General features: G+C 34.6%; 1 protein-coding gene across 1 annotated transcript in view; it reads left to right on the plus strand.

Annotated features, from left to right (window-relative positions):
* Positions 1 to 18,081, plus strand: part of LOC146595489 (uncharacterized) — a gene marked incomplete at its 3' end in the record, with an annotated part of 408,834 nt that overhangs the window by 129,574 nt on the left and 261,179 nt on the right. Inside the window, exon 12 of the mRNA XM_085305610.1 lies at positions 8,079 to 8,183. Within this exon, the coding sequence (XP_085161736.1) occupies positions 8,079 to 8,183 (105 nt within the window). The remainder of the gene's footprint in view (positions 1 to 8,078; positions 8,184 to 18,081) is intronic.

Consider the following 18,081-nt stretch of genomic DNA (forward strand, 5'->3'; position numbering starts at 1 on the left):
TTTTATTTGTTTATATACAGACATACATACATTTATGTATGTGATATACGTTTACCGATATKTTACCCTCAATTTGAATTAATTTGATATACAATTTCTTGGTCATTTAAATATGCATTTATCAAAAAATGATACTTCTCCATGCTCTTTCGTTAATAATTGTGTAGCATGGGATCTCCATGAGAGTAGCTGAGTACAATTACAGCAGTATGGCATGGAAAAGGAAGTGATCTATCAAGAAACAAAATTTGAAACTATTTGGAGATGGGAAGACTATTTTCATTGAAGTCGATGATAAAGTTATTGAATGCCAGGGCTCAGAATTAGTTATAATTAGTCCTTAACAGAAATATACCAAATATACCAAGAGATATATTAATTAGGCTAATCTTTTAAGGTTAGTTGAGCTATCTTGAGGCTTAAAGATATTCTCCATATATCAGACTTGGCAGCAAATATTCTTAATTGAGTAACATTATATTATTATTTTATTATATTTTTATATTATTTCCAGCRTTGTGATCTCTTTAAGGTAACACAATTAAAGCAAAATAAAACATGAAAAACAACTTCTGTTAAAAGCCATTTCTTAAAAAAGCAGCATAAAATGAATATAAAATATATGAAATATTGTAGATACAGCTAATAGGTAAATATTTTTGTTGTGTTTTGCATTTCTAGATGGCACAACTAAAAGCAAAGTTGTGGTAGATGTTGGATATTCTTAATTCTGTTTATCATTAGAATAGTTAGAACTTAATTATATATCTCCTTTAGATGCTTCCCATGTTCCTGTTGTTAATAGTATTAAATTGTCCACTCAGAGCTCATCATTTGCTCTCTTTCATCAATCCATTGCCTTGCAGTTGGAAATGGCTTACATCAATAATATTACATTTTGGTTGTGCCTTTTTGTTATTGTTATTATAGACTATATGGTTCATTTATCAGTTAGAGCAAGCTTGAACTAGAGCCTAGTCAGAACTAAAATATCTACGTATTCCTCTGAAATAGGCCTCAAAAACTGCATCAACCTTTATAACTGACAAGATACAGGATTGTCCTTGAGAAATGTCCTAAATGCCATGAAGAGAGAGCACTTAAATGTCTGATCACCAACAAAGACAAAAAATACTCGGCTCATTTTCAGTGCTGAAACTTAAACACTGATTTGATACTTTGCTGCAACATGAGGACTTGCTYACATAAATGCTGTAGCACTGGAGAGTAGTTTCTATTTTGCTGCCCAGTGAGGTATGATATTGTAGCATTCCCATGAAACAAATTAAAARTAAAAAGTAATTTCACAATATTATTCATATTGTTGTATTATTATATCTCATTATTGCAAGTGCCAAATGTACTTAATTCTGTGTTTTCAGAGAGTAAAAAACAATTAATGAAAGAGTGTTGGGACTTACAAAAAAGTTACCACTACCTAGCAATTCCATTTTGATGTGGTCTCTAGTGGTTAGTGGTTCTGGGRTGTTTCCCAACAGAGGACAGATTTAGAGAACAGATTAGAAATTCAATCATAGTTGCCAATTATGAATCAATGAAGAGTAACTCAGTGTAGTTTTAGAAAGGCAGTCTTTGTTTTTGTTATATCACTTATTTCAACCCTTTACATATCCATATGTACTTCATAAGTACTAAATCCACTTGAAGATGGGATATCAAAGATGACAGTAAATAAACTGAAGAGTAAAACCAAAGTTGTAATTTTTCAGGACTCTGCAAGTCTTTGGGGAACTATCATACTTTGTGTATTAGGATTCATAGATCTGCAAATAAGCCATGAATTCCCAACCACCAACTTGTGTTCTCTCCTGCTAATAAATGAATCCCTGGGTACTCTTTGAAATTGCATTACAGTCAGTTTTTAATTCAGCAGCAAATTTCTACACAGACAGCTTATAGCTGTCTCCTCTGTCTAGATGATTGATTTGATCTGATGTCTATCACCATTTCTCAAAAGCTTTACATTCAGTTAGCTAGGGAACCCTTAGGCACTGTACAGGGATTTGTCAACATGAATAGTGTGATCTTTGGAAAAAAAAAACAAGTTAATAAAAATTCAAAGCTTTGACATCTTCATATTAAAAGTAAATATTTTGTAGCTTTGTATACCACAGTCTTTTCAATTTTTTTTTTGTCTGGAAAAGATATCTTTGAATTGTAAACTTTAGTTGTGATGGAGAGTTCCATTTGGAGACATTTATAATGTCAAGAATACTTTCCACTGCCTACAATAGAATTTGGCCTATGCTGAACTTGTAAGTTTGCAGTATGACCAGGAAAGACTGAGAAATTTTGTTTTAAAAAAAAWATCTTTATCTTTTCCATCATTTTCCATCCTGTAACATCATTCTATAATGCCTTCTCCTGGCCCAGTTCTTAAAACATAATTCTGCTCACTTTCAAACTCATTCCCAGTCTATCCCTTCTTACAAACCTTTGTTTTACTCCATCTCAGAAAATCAGTGTTTAGCATCAAACATTTCTAGCTTTCATGATTCATGAACTGTATTTCTAAACAGATATCACTGTGCTTCCTTTGATGGTTGAGAAGTTCTTCTGGGAAGTATTTGAACAAAACTTTGTTTGTTTAGATGCTTACAAAAATGTGACGGCAGCTGCTGAGCACTCTCAGTAGATGAGCAGTGTTGCCTCATTGTTTTCTCTTGTGGGTGTATATCCATATGATACTCTTTATCAGCATAACTAAGCCCTGGAAAATTGTTTATTTCTGAATTTGTATCATATTTCACATAGCAGGATACTGATCCATCATGGTTTTACACGTCAACAATGAATAAGAGTATTAAGACTTATCACSAATGTATGAGTGCCTTCCAGTAGCTTTTGAAATTATATAATGAATATATTTTCTAAACACTGCTCTTCACTTTTCTCTCTTTTTCTCCAAAAGGGGATAATAATCTATGGAAATTTTTAATATCATTATATTATTCTAAATTTTTGTACTCTATTTTATTTCTTTTTTATTCCACAAACACATCTGCAGAGTCTACCTACCATRTGGAATAYATCTGATGAAGCAATTAAGYRTTTGTACTTTCAATAAGAAGTTAATTCTGTTTAAATTGTTTGGCTGTTATTTAAATAGTTTCACAGTACTTTGATGGAAGGGAGCAGTATATCCTTGTACCCACTGTTCTTGTTGCAACGGGGCAAGCTCGCTGGTAAGAGGCGCCCCATGCAGATGCAGCCCCCCATCAGMTCTTTAATGTAACCCCACTAAGGGAGAGGAGCTGGGCAGCTTGCAAACAGTTCGCAGCTGAAGAGCCACGGGCTGTCTTTTGCCTTAAACTATTTCAGAGAAATAGCTAGTGGGAAATGCTGTAAATCAACATGAAATCAACCACTTTTACTGTGGGATAAGTGTTCACAGATTTATACTTACTGTATAAAGTAAGTAAAAAAAATGAGAATTGTTTTGGATTGTTAATTTTTGCAATTTCTTACACAGAAAAGGCCTTTAAAACAAGAGAGAAATTACCAGATGTGCAAAACAACAAAGTTTAGAACGAGTAATTTCAGTTCATGTTAAAGTATCGCCAGACTGTTTGTCTTGCTTTTTTATAACTTCATGTTCTGTAAAGCAGAAATGTTACTCTAGCTGACACCTTTCTCATCTAACATCATAACTTATGTTGTTTAGAAGATAATAAAATTATGCCATTTGTTCTCTGATACATGATTTCAGTGCTTTATGTTTACACATACATTACCGAATGATGGCTTATAAGGCAGAATTGTTATAAGACCACCTTCAAATATACTGTCTCTGTTTTGGGCACCTTGCTGTGCTGAGGTTCTAGTAAAAAAATATTCTTATATATACGTATTTTTAAAATTGTGTCCATTCTCTTTGTCATTTTGTTGTCCAACTTTATGTCCCATGATGCCTATAAAATAATTGATATAAACAATATGTAAATGAAACTTTTTTGTCTATGTGTTTTATAATTCTTGACAGAGATATTATTAGAAGTAGGAGTGGCAATTTAAAAGACTTATGTCTTTAAAATATAGATATTTACACAAAACCTGTATTACATTGAGAAAACAAACTTTCAAATCACTCCCTTTTATTCTAACATCTGAATATCTAATGTGAGAATGATGTGAAAGTTACCTTATTCTGCTATCAAAACAAAGGTCAGTCTTTGTGACATTTTACAAAATCTAAAAATGTTCCCATTAGTTCAGGTAATGTGTGAAGTTAAGCTCTTCTGTCAGCAGAAATAAAATACCCAAAGCTTTAACTACTGAAAGTTGCAAGCTTCTAACCTCAGGATCTTACAGAGTTGGTGGCATTTCTGAAAGAGAGGGAATATTCAGTGAGACTTCATCCATTGTATTTATTAAAAGGAATATTTTTGTGCAATGATTTCCAGTTATATTTATCTGAGAAGTTGAGATTGTCTCCTCTTCTTAAAGTATCACAATTTTTTTAAACGCATAAACTTACATCAGTAATGATGATGGAGGACTAGAGTGTTTTTTGTTTTTTGTTTTTTTTTTAACATGTCCTACTACTCCATGGCCTTACTGTATTTCCCTTTGCAAACTGTTAGGCTTCTTCAGAATAATGTGTCTCCTCTGTGTTGTCAGTGTGACTGCAGAAAATGCTGCTGATAAGCATCAAAACATTTCGATTTGCAAGACTGACAGACTTTCCTCAGCAGCAAGAATTATTTGCTATATATTTTAAAAACATTGCCTTTTATATGATAAAATACACCATAGAGTTAATGGAAGTAGGATCAGCTCATAATCAGTTTTAACATACTGCTTGTAATTCAGAACATGATGACAAGAATCCTGTAAATCGTTTAGGAATTCAGACTCTAAGCTACTATTTATTAAGTAATTCCATTATGTTCTGTTATTAATTATATTTGGATGTGTTACATTAATGTTATCATTAAAAGTGTGAACCAGAAAATATTTGTATTAACATACTTTGATGTTGAAAGTAATTTGTAGCCAATTAGTTATTTGTATCTGATGTTCAAAGAAGGCTTTCATTATCCATTTCAAATGTGTAGTTGAGATTAACTACACACTAGAAAAATAACAGCTGCCCTGTCTGTGTCCAGCTTTTCTAGCCTATTTTCTGGTTTGCGTACTCAGTAAGACTTGTGGTTTCCCAKTAACTTCATAGATACTCCGATTTTCTCTGAAACAATTTAAAATTACTGTCCATATATTGCCATGAGGACACAAATTCTTAAACTACCCTCACAACCATATGCACAAAGTTATGCCTTTTGTAAAGCACATCCACCAGCTGAGAGCGTTTAACCAGAAGACCTACGTATTTTCTACAGTACCCAGAAGGCAGTTACTTGCGTTTTCACCACATGTCCATTTCATTGACAGAAATTGCACCAAACATGAAGGTTTTTCCAAGGTTTAGCATGATTCACATAAAGGAAGAAAATGTTCTTCCCCTAGCATCTTCTGAGGTGTATAGAATTACCAAAACTTAATTGGTAATTTTCAGATGAATAGTATCGTGTTTTCCATATTTGCAAATAGCATATTTTTAATGGCTATAGTAGAATTAGAAGGAAAATAAAAGTGATTTTGAAGGAATTGTAATAAAGATGAAAAGAAGCAATCTTTGCTGTATCTGTAAAACACTTTGCTAGTTTGGAAAAAAAAGAAGCCTGTGATAACAAACTATTTGTATATAATAAGTTAAGAGTATTTTCAAATGAAATACTTCAGAAAGTTTCATTTAAAAAAATAATTCTGCAAGTACTGTTAGTTAGCACAACTTGTAAGTCAGTCAGTGGCTTTTGCAAACATTTTCATTAGTTAYGAGAAAGGTATTTTCAATGCTTGATAGCTCAGATGAGGCTGAGTGGCACGTAATCGCTTCTTTGTCAAATGAAGTGATTTAGCTGTAATAACAGCCTCCAGGCATAAAATCAGCACCATTGTTATCAGAGCAGGGTTTTGGTTTTTTCCCCTTGTTCTTCTAAATGAGAAATGGAATTCTCACACATCTCGTATGGCCACAGATACATGAAAGCAGAATACCTGAAACTAGATTGCCGTGTAGAATGTAATGTTTAAAACATACATGTGTTTAAGTATTCAGTGCCTCTACTGCATAACATTAATTTGTATATTTACATTTGGAATTAAATGTCTAAATTGTGACTAAATGTTTTGATCTGTGGAATATTACAATATACATYGACAGATTAAGAAAACTGGTCTGAAAGTGTTAAAGTAATGGGATTTAATGGTATGAAATTAGAAATGAAATTTACTTCTTGATACCATTGGTGAGCATTGCTTAGCTACATGTTATAAAAATATTGGAGTTTTCCAAATGAAGATGCAAAACAGAGGGTTCCTCCTCCCCCCCCCACTTTTTTTTTTTTTTTTTTTTTTTTTTTTTTTTTTTTTTTTTTTTTTTTTTTTTTTTGAAGTACTTCAAAGTTCATGTATCTTCATTCTTTTCTGTTATGCCCTACCATCCCTTCAGGATTGCCAGCCTGAATGGCCAATTTATGCTACTGGTATAAAACTGTTGTGACTGTCTCTATGTAATGTCCACTTCATTCCCTGAGGACTACTTTCCTGAGATTGAAGACAGGATATCCTATGTGGCGTTAGGTACCAACATTTAAGGAACCRACTTTCACGCTAAATGTTTGCTTAAAATTAGAGCCCTGTATTCAGAAACCTACATTTAGTTAACGTATTTTCCTGCTGATTCCTACTGAATTTCCCATTCCTAGAAAGAAGTGAATTAAAAGAGATGGATGAGAATAATCCATATTTTGGAGAGAATTGCAGTTATACCTGTTACAGTAGGGTCCTCACATCACGCCGCTCTGCAGTTCAGGAAGGTACTTGTGCTGCCTTAGATTCTTGAGGAAAGCAGCTACCTCAACCACTCTGTGATTACATGAACTATCTGAGCTCTTCTTGGATTCTGCTTGTGTCTCCCCCCCCCCCTTTTTTTTTCTCTTGTTCCTTTCTCAAAATCTTATAGAAAATACAGAGAATATTTAGAGGCAGGAAAAAACCCTCACAGAAGTCACTCTGCCAGTAAATTTAAACGGGGAAGAACACCCCAGTGCTGCTGTGGAAATGATGTACTTCCTTGACAAAGGCCTTTTTTTCTCCTAGTAGATCTGCAAAATGCAGATTTTAAGAGCTAACTCACATGATTCATATGTTTGTATATGAGAGCAGTCATGTTTCTTGAGGATAGAAGACTAAATATTTTCATCAGTGCAAAGAATTCAGGGGAATTTCAGCATTTCTTGTGTTTTTATCCTCCTCTGTGAAGCTCCCTTGCTGAAAGCTTTGCATGCAGCTGACATGTGATAATCACTGAACRTGTGATTTCCCTCTGCATTCTGGTGACTAGGAATACCTTTTCCTGTTACAAATCAAAAGAACCCCTGTTGTAGATTAAAAATCTACATTTAATTATACGTCCTACCTTTGATTTCAATTATTTCATTACCTATCCTCTGTATCTTGCCTCATTAAATTAAATATTCTTCAATAATTTGATTATTTTCCTCCATAATACGTGGCGAAGGAGGAACAAACAATATCATCATACCAATCAGCCCATGGACTGAAATCTACTATTATACATGTCTGTGAATTATCGTAGGCCTGATTTTCATATACAATGATATTCTGCCATTCATTTTCAAAGGAGATAGTGAATGAAATGAAAAAAAAATAATTGACACAATGGAGCAAAAATTGCCTGAATACAGTAATTTGTGTAATGGAAGAAAGCTCTGGGATTATGCATACACTCACAGGGAAAGCTTTCTATTTCCTGATTACCATGCATCAAACATCTCTTGTAACCAACGAAGCAGAAAAGTTCRTGACACACAGGGTGTCTATCAGTATCCCAGAGCACTCTGGTAAGTGCCAGTGAGGTCAGCAWTTAGACTGTCACAGTCAGATAGTATTTTTCCATTACAAATATATCTCTATGATTTGAACAGGTCAACATATTTATCTTTTTTTTTTTTTTTTTTAATGTAAAATTTTAGGAGAAACATGTTCTGTTCACATGAATGAGTGTATAGACAGACCCTGCTGGAATGGAGGAACCTGTGAAGAGGACATAAATGGCTTCAAATGCAATTGCCCCTTTGGTAAGCATTTATAAATGTTTATACAACTGTTAGCTTGGCATAGTGTGTGAATTCTACACTTGTTCTTAGGGTCCTATAAAAGTAGCTTGCCTACATTTTGAAAGAAACAGAGCTCATTATTTGGCCTAATAGATATGAAAGGTTTCCCAGTCTTCTTCTTGTTATGCAGGTCTGAAAGGAGACCTCCTTCTCACACAACAGAATGTATGCCGTGGTAGGAAACCATTGACATTTGTTGTATTATTAAGTCATTTGCATGTCTTTCTTAAATATTTAAAAATTTGTGTGTGTGGACACACTTCATCCAATRATTTTTTATTACGGTTCTTGGTGTGCACATGTATGGTCTGAGTGTCTGTTCATTCCTTTGTGCAGTGCCCCTGAGATTAATACAAGGATTTATTTGGAACAATGAGGTTTATATAATGGACCTATATACATTACAAAGTATGAGTTTCATTCTACTGATTCTAGTAAAATGCTGTGGATCATTGTGATGCCTTATCGTTGTCAATCAARGGAACAATTACAGTGAAGCAGAGATCACTCATGGAAATTATTTGTTCTTCTTGAAAATTGTTCATATTTTCTGTATTGTTATTTGTAGCTACATTTTTAAAGCTATGGGAAGCTGAATTAGAGACGAAAACTGTGTAGTGATGTGCATACCTAATAATGGACTGAAAAGCGAGGAATTTTAATCTAGATACRGTATGGATTCTCTTTGTGCCCTTGGGTGAATTAATTAAGATCCCCAGCTCACATGTTCTAGCTAAGGGTGTAGATAAAGAAATGTAGCTATCTCACAAAGATATTGCAATGATGAAATAGATAATGTTTGTAAATTTCCTGAAAAGTCATTGTATTACTAGATACTTTTACAGTTTACTTGATCTTAATATGAGCATCACTTCAAAAGATGAGACAGATAACTCTAGAAAATATTTAAGTGAAAAATGACAATTTATGCCTATATGCTTCCACTAAGAACCTGTGTCATATTGGTGGTCTGAAAATAAATATGTTTTGCTGATCAGAAGATCTGTAGTTACAGAATTTTAGCAGATAACTACTGTTTAAATATAAACTAGTAACATATGTATTTGAGAAAAAAATAGAAGGGAACATAGAGAGTTTAGATATGTCCTGGTCATCAGGTTCTTGTAAATGAAAAAATTTGGATCTGCAACTCTCTGTCTGACTAGACAACCAACAACTTGTATTTCACTGCCTATTTTTCTTTAGAATACATTTTTATTCATTAGACAGGTGGCTTTTATCTTTTCACTTTTCTACTTTGCCTTCTGTTGTCTGAAACAGTCACTTACTACATCTTTTTTTTAGATACAGGGTGATGTCTTCCCAAATAAGACTTTTGTGTGTTATCCAATTCATAACAAGTAATATGCACAAAAGCCTTTGCTCTATATACAGCAAAGTTTCTATCAGTGCTTTTGTTAAAGTTGTTGTTATTTAGCCAAGACTCATGACTCCGTTGTTGCAGACAGTATAGGATACCTTTGCAGAGCAAGTAGTACATCTGTCACGGCGAAAGTGAGAAGCATTATTTTTAACTTCAGTTAAAAACTGTGAAGGTGTTTATAGTTAGGAACTGTATACATTAAAGTTTAATATTTTTTTTTTTTTTAATATTGTTTTCTTCGAAATACCCCATAACAGTAATTCCTGGTATTTTGAGATAGGACAGCTTAGCTTCTCTTGCCCAGAAGGCAAGGAAATTCAGAAGGAAAAGAATCAGTTTCTTTTTTTCTCTGATAAACTCTCAGTAATTCTAGATCAAATCTAGAAGGATTCCTGAAGAGTTTTGTATTTGCCATGAGTGAGGATTGCTTAGTGGATGATCTTGTCATGGCTTAATAGTGAAGAAATACTGCATAATTTTTTGAAAGGAAAGAGTGCATCTGTATCTTGCATTTTTATATATATGCAAAGTGGATGTGAAAGTAGGAAATTATAGGATCAAGATATAGCTGTTTTCAAAAGCTCAGGTGGTTATACGTGATGTATAATGTTGTATCTGGGAATACATAACTGCCCCAACGAGAATAAATGAGAATGATAATATGATGGAAGAAAGGCCAGATTCCTGACAAAACTGTGTGGTGTGGACATTTGTTTGGATATGAAGAAGGAAGGCTTTCAGATACCATAAGTGTGATTATAAAGATATTATAAGTGTGATTATCGAGCTCTGCCTAGGCATAGAGGAGGAAGCAGTTGAGAGATTATGGGTAAAGATCAAAGGGCAGGCTAACAYGGGGGACACTGTTGTGGGTGTCTACTACAGGCCGCCTGATCAGGAAGAGAAAGCTGATGAGGCCTTCTATAGACAGCTTGCGGTTGAATATATTTAGAGATATATTTTCATTATTTTTGATGCCAAAACAATGTCATCATTTGAAATTTTATTAAAAAATGTGTACTATTTCATTATATGAAATACTTTCATAGTTTTCCATTGAATATGACACAAAAAAATCAATATATTCTTAGAAGAAGAATCTTCTGGAGTTGGCAGTAGGTAAAATGAAACAATTTTAAAAGTAAAAAAAAAAAAAAAAGACATTTCAAAAAAATAGTATGCCTTCAAGTTTTTTTTGGATATATATGGTACCATTCAGAGTACATTTAGGGTTCTAACAGACCAAATTGAAAAAGAAACCCAAACCTTAAGAGGAGTCATTCCTAGCCTGAGACCCTGAATAATTTGCAACAAATATCTACACAATTTTTAGATGGGGTGCAGATGATATTAATGTACAGTGATGACATACTGCTGAAATATTTAAATATTAATGCAATAAGAATTCATTCTGGAGCGACAGAAATATATAAAAACCTCAAAAGAATTCTTACTTCTGAAAAAGATGAGAATTTGAGAAGAGTGTTCTGGATTTCATTTTCATTCATCTATCCCATATCAAAAATGCAACCAACTGGGTAGATTTAAACGTGGCAGCAAAGTCATTTTTTGTTGTCCCAGAAAGAAAGAAAACCCACATTTTAGAAACTAGAGAATACCACTAAGGAAACTGCTACTCTGAAAAAGCTATGAAGGACAGCCTGAGGGCTAAAGCAATGAACTCTGATTTAGGAAATGTGCTACAACTTTTATATTGTTGCAGAGTGAACTTTTACACAATATATTTAGATATCTCAAGTTAGTAAAGGCTGGATTTTTCCAGTATAAGCTGCAGAGTGATATTGATGGCAGAAAATTCTGAGCTCAGATCTCTGATCACTGGCTTCTGCTGATCCAAATCTGAGTTCTAACCTTAAGCCTAACCTGGATCCTTGGTGCTAGTTTAACCCTGCCTCCAACTTCCAAAGCTAGATCTACCCAGAAGGATTCTATTTCCTACACAGGCAGTTAAAATGACTGAAAATGATCTTTATGAGGAGTTTAAGTCTTCAAACAGAGATGCGTGGTTCCTTCATCCTTAAGAAGCAGAATTGTTCTTCTTTGATAAGAAATCTGAAGAATTATATGTATTTAGCACATCTAAAATATATACATTTAACTTGCATGTTCTAATTTTATGGAAATACACATCCATCATTAGTTACTATCAGTCCATTTAATTTGCATGTTCTAATTTTATGGAAATACACATCCATCATTAGTTACTATCAGTCCATTGTCTTAAAATATTATCAACTTGAACACTATTATTTCCATATGACAACTCTGCTTTCAGCAGCTTTAAAAATAATTCGTTAAAATTCTCTACAATACAGCTGAGGTGTTTCTTAAAAATTACACAGTATTTCAGCCTGCATTTGATATGATATTATCACAAAATAAGATGAAATGAGTCAATTTAATCAAAAAGATCATTGATTCATGTAAGTATTTTTTGAGCATTACTTGAGCCAAAAATAGAGCCACAATTAAAAAAAAAATGTAACTACAGACAATTCCTGCTGCTTAGTGTTTCGCTTTGTTTTTTATTAGTAATTTTTTTCCTATGGTATAGTCTAATTTTTATTACCATGTAACACTGCAATCCATGCACTGCCATCCATCAAAAATGGAGTGTTACTTCAAGCAGCAGACTACTGTGGTTCTGTGATAGTGCAGATTGTACAGGTGGTACAAATTTGTTTGCCTCTCAAGATAAGACATAAAATAAAGAGCAAGATCACTGGATAAAATGGAATTGCACAATGTCTTTAGATGTGCTGTGACATTCTGAAGTGGTTCCCTCCCCTCCTGTATGGAACCCCTGCATGGCTTTCAGGTGAACTCTCTTGATGTTATCTGAAAGTGTTTAACAGACCAGTGATTTCATAACAATATTGACTTGGTGACTAGTTACTGATTATATGGCTTCTGGTGTAGTCTGATGAATCTTAGTCCTTATATAGCAGACTTTATATAGCCTTATATTTGAACTTTGTAATTTTAGATAATAGTAATTTCATTAAGATGATGAACAGTATTGGCTGAATATATGAATTATCAACAGTGAATTTTGGAGTGTTTTTTTAATATATATTTTAAAGTTTGTATCTTGTTAAAGGATGGTCTTTTCAGGAGATTAGAAYATACCATTTGAGTGTCATATGTTTTTGTCTGTATCAATACCTTTCTAAAAAAAGTAACTTGTGGAAAAGCTAACAAGACTGATAATCTCCCACTCAATTTATGGACCCTCATGGACAGACTGGATGACACAGGCACTATGCCAGAAGCATCTTCAGGCATACAAGTTTTGTTGTGCACTAGCAAATTTGAAGTCTTCAGGGAAGAAGAATCATGAATTTGGTAGTTATCCTTAGACATACTCTATGAAAACTAAAAGTTTGGTAGTCAAAAATTGAGACTCACCAAATTTAGTCATGTTTATCAACATGGCCATATCAAAGCCAGAGTGATTTAGAGGATATGGCTGTGCAAAGCAAAGATGCTAATTCTAGTGTTCCAGTATGGCAAGRTATCTTACACTGTTGAATACCTTCTGGAAAGATGTTTCTATAGATCTTACAGGTAGAAATTCCTTCCTSTTTCATGGGAGAGGGAAGAACTTCCAGCCAGAACTAAAGGTACTGAGGAAAACACTGCAGATGATGGCAGCATATTTCTTTCCCTCACTCATTGTCCCTGTATAATCTTTTCCATCAGAAAGATAAATATTGATCAACATTAACACCTTTGCTGTATATTTTGATGGGATCTGCAACAAATTTAGTGTAATAAAAGCTCGTCAAAATGTCATCTTCATCAATAGAAAATATAGAAGGAATGGCAGAGAAAGAGAAAGACATTGAAGTTTCAGTAATGATATATATGGAGAAATATGTGATATTGGAGCTAATGTTTTATTGGCTCAATAGAGAGTGAATATTATCCTTTACACAGGTTRTCAAGAAAGTGGAAGGGCAGATAACTGAGGAGGGAACCCAGAAGAATAGTGTTTGAACCTGTGTTGAGCTCCAAGGTCTGGTGAAAATAATTTGTCCATAAAACATTTTAGCTATCAGTGAATAAGSATTTTTTAGCAGAAAAACATTATCTCAGGCAAGAGTGTCAGATCCACTCTTCTTCTGAAAACTACACACACCTGTAAAACCTATAGATTCACTGCTGATATTTTTACTACCTTGGAGTTTCATTGTACATTCTATTCCTCCTATGTGATCCAGTCCTAAGTTTGTTTTTAAGTTATTTGTCCCCCCCTCTTTTTTTTTTGGGGGGGGGGTTATATTGACAGTTTATGCTCATTGAAACACTATTACTTTATTTGCTTTTAAGTCTGTGTTATATTTATTGTTGCAGGTTTTCTGAAGATGTGTCACTGTTGCCCTTTTCATTTTTCTGCTAATAGTATTCAAGACTTATTTTCTTGTTCGATGATAAATAAGATATAGAAACTCTTTTTCATTGCAGATATACAGATTAATTTAACCTCTGTTTCTTGCAGTCTGGCTAATTAGCAAGCATTTCTCTTTACTTCATCTTCTAAGTATTTGTGTTCCTTTCCTGTTTCACTTGGTACTTATATTATTTACTTGTTTTAATTGTAAAACCTTCTCTTTTTACTCTTTTAGATAAGTTTCGTTAGYTGATCTTTTTAGTCCACATGTGCTACAGTCATGTAGAATAAAGTAATCTGAGCATTTTAAATTTATTTTATAARTGTTTATGCCTGTTTTCCCTTTCCTTTGGTTCACTCAGGCAAAATATTATGTAAAATGCCATGAAAGCCTTCTGTGGAGAGGGAGACTAACTCTTTTACTGATCTTTCTCTTTTAATCTTTCAGCTGTCTGTATGTAGGAGTAAAAGGGAAGTTTTCATTTTTGTATGTTTCAGTGAATATGCCATTAGTCATTGCCTTGAATCTGCAAAGTTCTTAACATAGCATCTTGTTTTGAGAAAAAATAAAATCATGAATGACTTGAGGAAGATTAATTTATTACAAGAACATAAATACAAAGCAGCAGCTAAATAAAATTGCAACAACAAAAAGGTTTCTAGCCCAGTTGTTTCCATGGCAACCTCCCTTTCTGGAGTTTTGAAAATCATTTCTGCATTACTCCCATGCTACTCATCACTTCCATGATACATTATTTCAATGGACCATGATACATTATTTCAATGGATAGATACTTCTATTTTATCCATATAAAAAGTCAGATAAATACTTGATAGAAAGTATTTCCATATTTGCATTACAATAGTGTCCAGTGAGACCTGATTTATATTAGGGACAATTATACAGTGTGCTCTATATATGTGTTTTCATTTTTATAGTAGCATGTAAGTTAATATGATGGAATCTAGAAAGTTCGATCTTTTAGTAAATGCATAGCGCAGTCATTGCTGTCATAAACAAAACAGCTGAGACATGGTCGGACACACTAACTCTATTCTGTAGTTGCAGGACTGAGGCAACACGTAGACAGGTGGAATGAATATTTTTCTGGAGAGATCAGTCTTCTGTGCCAAAGATTAAGCTGAAAGAGCTTAGACTTAGAAAACTAAATTTTAGACAGCTGAAGTTATATGAGATGAATCCCAACTGAACTGATTTTCTCTACRACTAGRGACACTGCAGTAAAAGTGGTAGAAGTTTCCTAAGAAGTAGTCTGATGCCTTTCTTCCATCTTCACAACTGAGTTTTGGGGATGGATTTTTTTTTTTTTTGATTGATACATTTTTCTGCTCTGTTATTCTGATTATACCTTTAAGGTTTCAAAAAGGGTTCATCTATTTTAATAAAGCACAATTTTTAGCTTTAATACAGTGACTATATTTGAAAAAGACAAGTTGAAAATGTGATGTATTATAATTAAAGATGAATTATAAAAGAAATAACAAGAGGGAAGTTATGTGCGGTAGGATGATAAGGACAGAACTGCAGTCCCCTACACAGCAGTGAAAATAAGCTGTAATAAGGCACCATTAAAAAGTTCAATGACATGAAACCTCACAGAAGCTACCATACAATTTTGTAAAGTTCAACATAAYTGGCAGTTCACTTTAAAGAATTACTCGGGACTGAAGTAGAAAAGCTGCTGTCTGAGTAGTTGAGGTACACTGACAACCTGTTTGAGGTAAACCGAGTAAACCGCGTGCTGTCTGCATATGTTATGCCTCCTACAACTCGAAAGAAAAACTAAMTAATAGCATAGTTTTGCTGCATCTACATTATAGTCTAGGTTGCCTGCCAAACTATTTTGCAAAATCTTGATGGGGGAAAAAAAAAAAAAAGAAAAAAAAAGAAACTGCTTATTTCTTTGTGTACCCGGGCTGACAAACCGGGCTGCCCTTCATGGAAATGTCTGTCATCGCTCTGCAACRTTCCTGTGCGTTGTTTGAGTCCAATGATTACGTTTCTGTATGTGGGGTTGTACGTTACAACACAGCTCTGTCATCTGAAGTGTTCTAACACTTGAAATCGGTAACATGGTAGGGAAAATAGGCTTCATATTTTCTCTGAGCAACTTTAAATGGCAAAGTTGTTATTGTTGCATGCTATGACAGGGTAAAAAAAGGAATCAGTTGCAGTCTGTAGCGGGAAAGATGTCTTTAGACTTCCAGTCTGTCACCATACCAAGGCACAGTTATGTTTTCCAGCCTGTTTGGGRTAAACTGTGATTTGGTCAGATGGGAAGCTGGTTCTCTAGCTTTTATTTCTGCTCACGTGGCAGGAGCCCGGTGCGCAGTCCATCCAATCCCCCGTGCCAGAAGCCTTGGAAGGGCTGGGCACCTTGCTTCCTCGCACTCAGCCTTCACCGCAGCCTGCAGCTGTGCCAGCTCGACTTCCAGGGGAAAACAGGCATGTTCCTGTCAGCTGGATGGGGAATCTGTGCATCAGCCAGGGCAGAAATAGAGCACGGTGGAGACTATACTTAATCCCAAGAGAATAATTCTATTTTGCTACTTGGGTTTCRGTCGTGAAGTGTTGTACTTCCATAATTTGTGGTCCGATTCAGTTTTATTTTTCCAGCCAAGCCTGTTTAACTCCTTTCTCATGGAATTTATTTCCCAGTCACCAAAATGAACAATTACATTGACCTTCTCTTTAAAATGAGATATAATATTATGCTAAAGGATACTCACAGTATTACTATATATTATCATTRATCATTTTAGTTTAACAGATTTGTGATATACCCTTCTGTGTGCTTTGAGATAAAATTAGCCCTACTTTTGCCAAGAGTGCCAGAGCCTTGAGAYAACAGAGAAAGTCTGGAGAAAAGACTGGACAAATGGATCACAAGATGGGTAGAAAAAATCTAAACTGCTGAACTCTAAGGGTGGTGGTTAATGGCGTGAGGTCAAACTGGCACCCATACATGAGTGGAGTGGCTCAAGGCTCAGTACTGCGTTCAGTATCATTCAATATCTTTATAAACGATCTGATGATGGAATTAAATACACTCTCACTAGGTCTGTGGATGACACCAAACTCAGAGGAGAGGTAGATATGACAGAAGAAAGAGATACCATACAGAAAGAGCTCAATAGGCTGGAAAGAATTGCAAGAAGTTCAAACAAAGGTAAATCTAAAGTCCAGCAATGGAGATGGAATAATCTCAAGCAGCAGYACAGGCTTGAGTCTGACTGTCAGGGATGTAGCTCTGCTGAAAAGCAATTGAGGGTTGTGGWAGAAAGCAAGCTGAACATGACCCAACAGTGTGTGCCTTGGCAGCAAAGAAGGAAACCATGTCCTGGGCTGCATCAACAACAGCATAGTCAGCATATCAAGGGAGATATATTGATATTCAACCCTACCTGATAATTGTTAGGCCACTTCTGGAATACCATGTCCAGTAACGTTCCTCCCAGTTCAAGAATAATATTGGAAAGCTGTAGGGAGTACCATGGAGAGCCACCAAGATAATTAGAGGGCTGGAAAATTTGTCCTATGAAGAAAGGTTGGGGAAGCAGTATTTGTTCAGCTGAGAGAAGAGATATCTCAAAGGAGATCAAGCTGCAATTTTCTAATACCCCAAAGTTAGTCATAAAGATCAAAATACTCTTTTCCACAAAGAYGCTTGCTGATAGGACAAAAGGGTATAAGTGGCTTCAAGGTAAATTCTGTCTAAATGTAACAAAAGAATTATTCACCAATATTAGATTAGATTGCCCAGAGAGGTGATGGAATCTCCCTTGCTGGAAATAACTAAGATTTTGCTTGACAGGGTCCTGGATAACCTAACTGAAGGCCCTGCTGTCATCAGAAGGTTGTACCAGATCATCTCCAGAACATCTGTGCAACTTTGACTTTTTTATGATTCTATATTATATCACCAGATGCATCTGGACATCATGGTTGTAGATTGCCTGTATGTAGGATATGGGTTACTTCTGCATATCAAGACCTCACAGAAGTGGGCTGATCTGTGAGCGCACACTACTTCTAGCTT

Source organism: Rhea americana, unplaced genomic scaffold (assembly GCF_003343005.1).
Source record: "Rhea americana isolate MKP2758 unplaced genomic scaffold, rheAme1 scaffold_224, whole genome shotgun sequence".
Classification (NCBI taxonomy): domain Eukaryota; kingdom Metazoa; phylum Chordata; class Aves; order Rheiformes; family Rheidae; genus Rhea; species Rhea americana.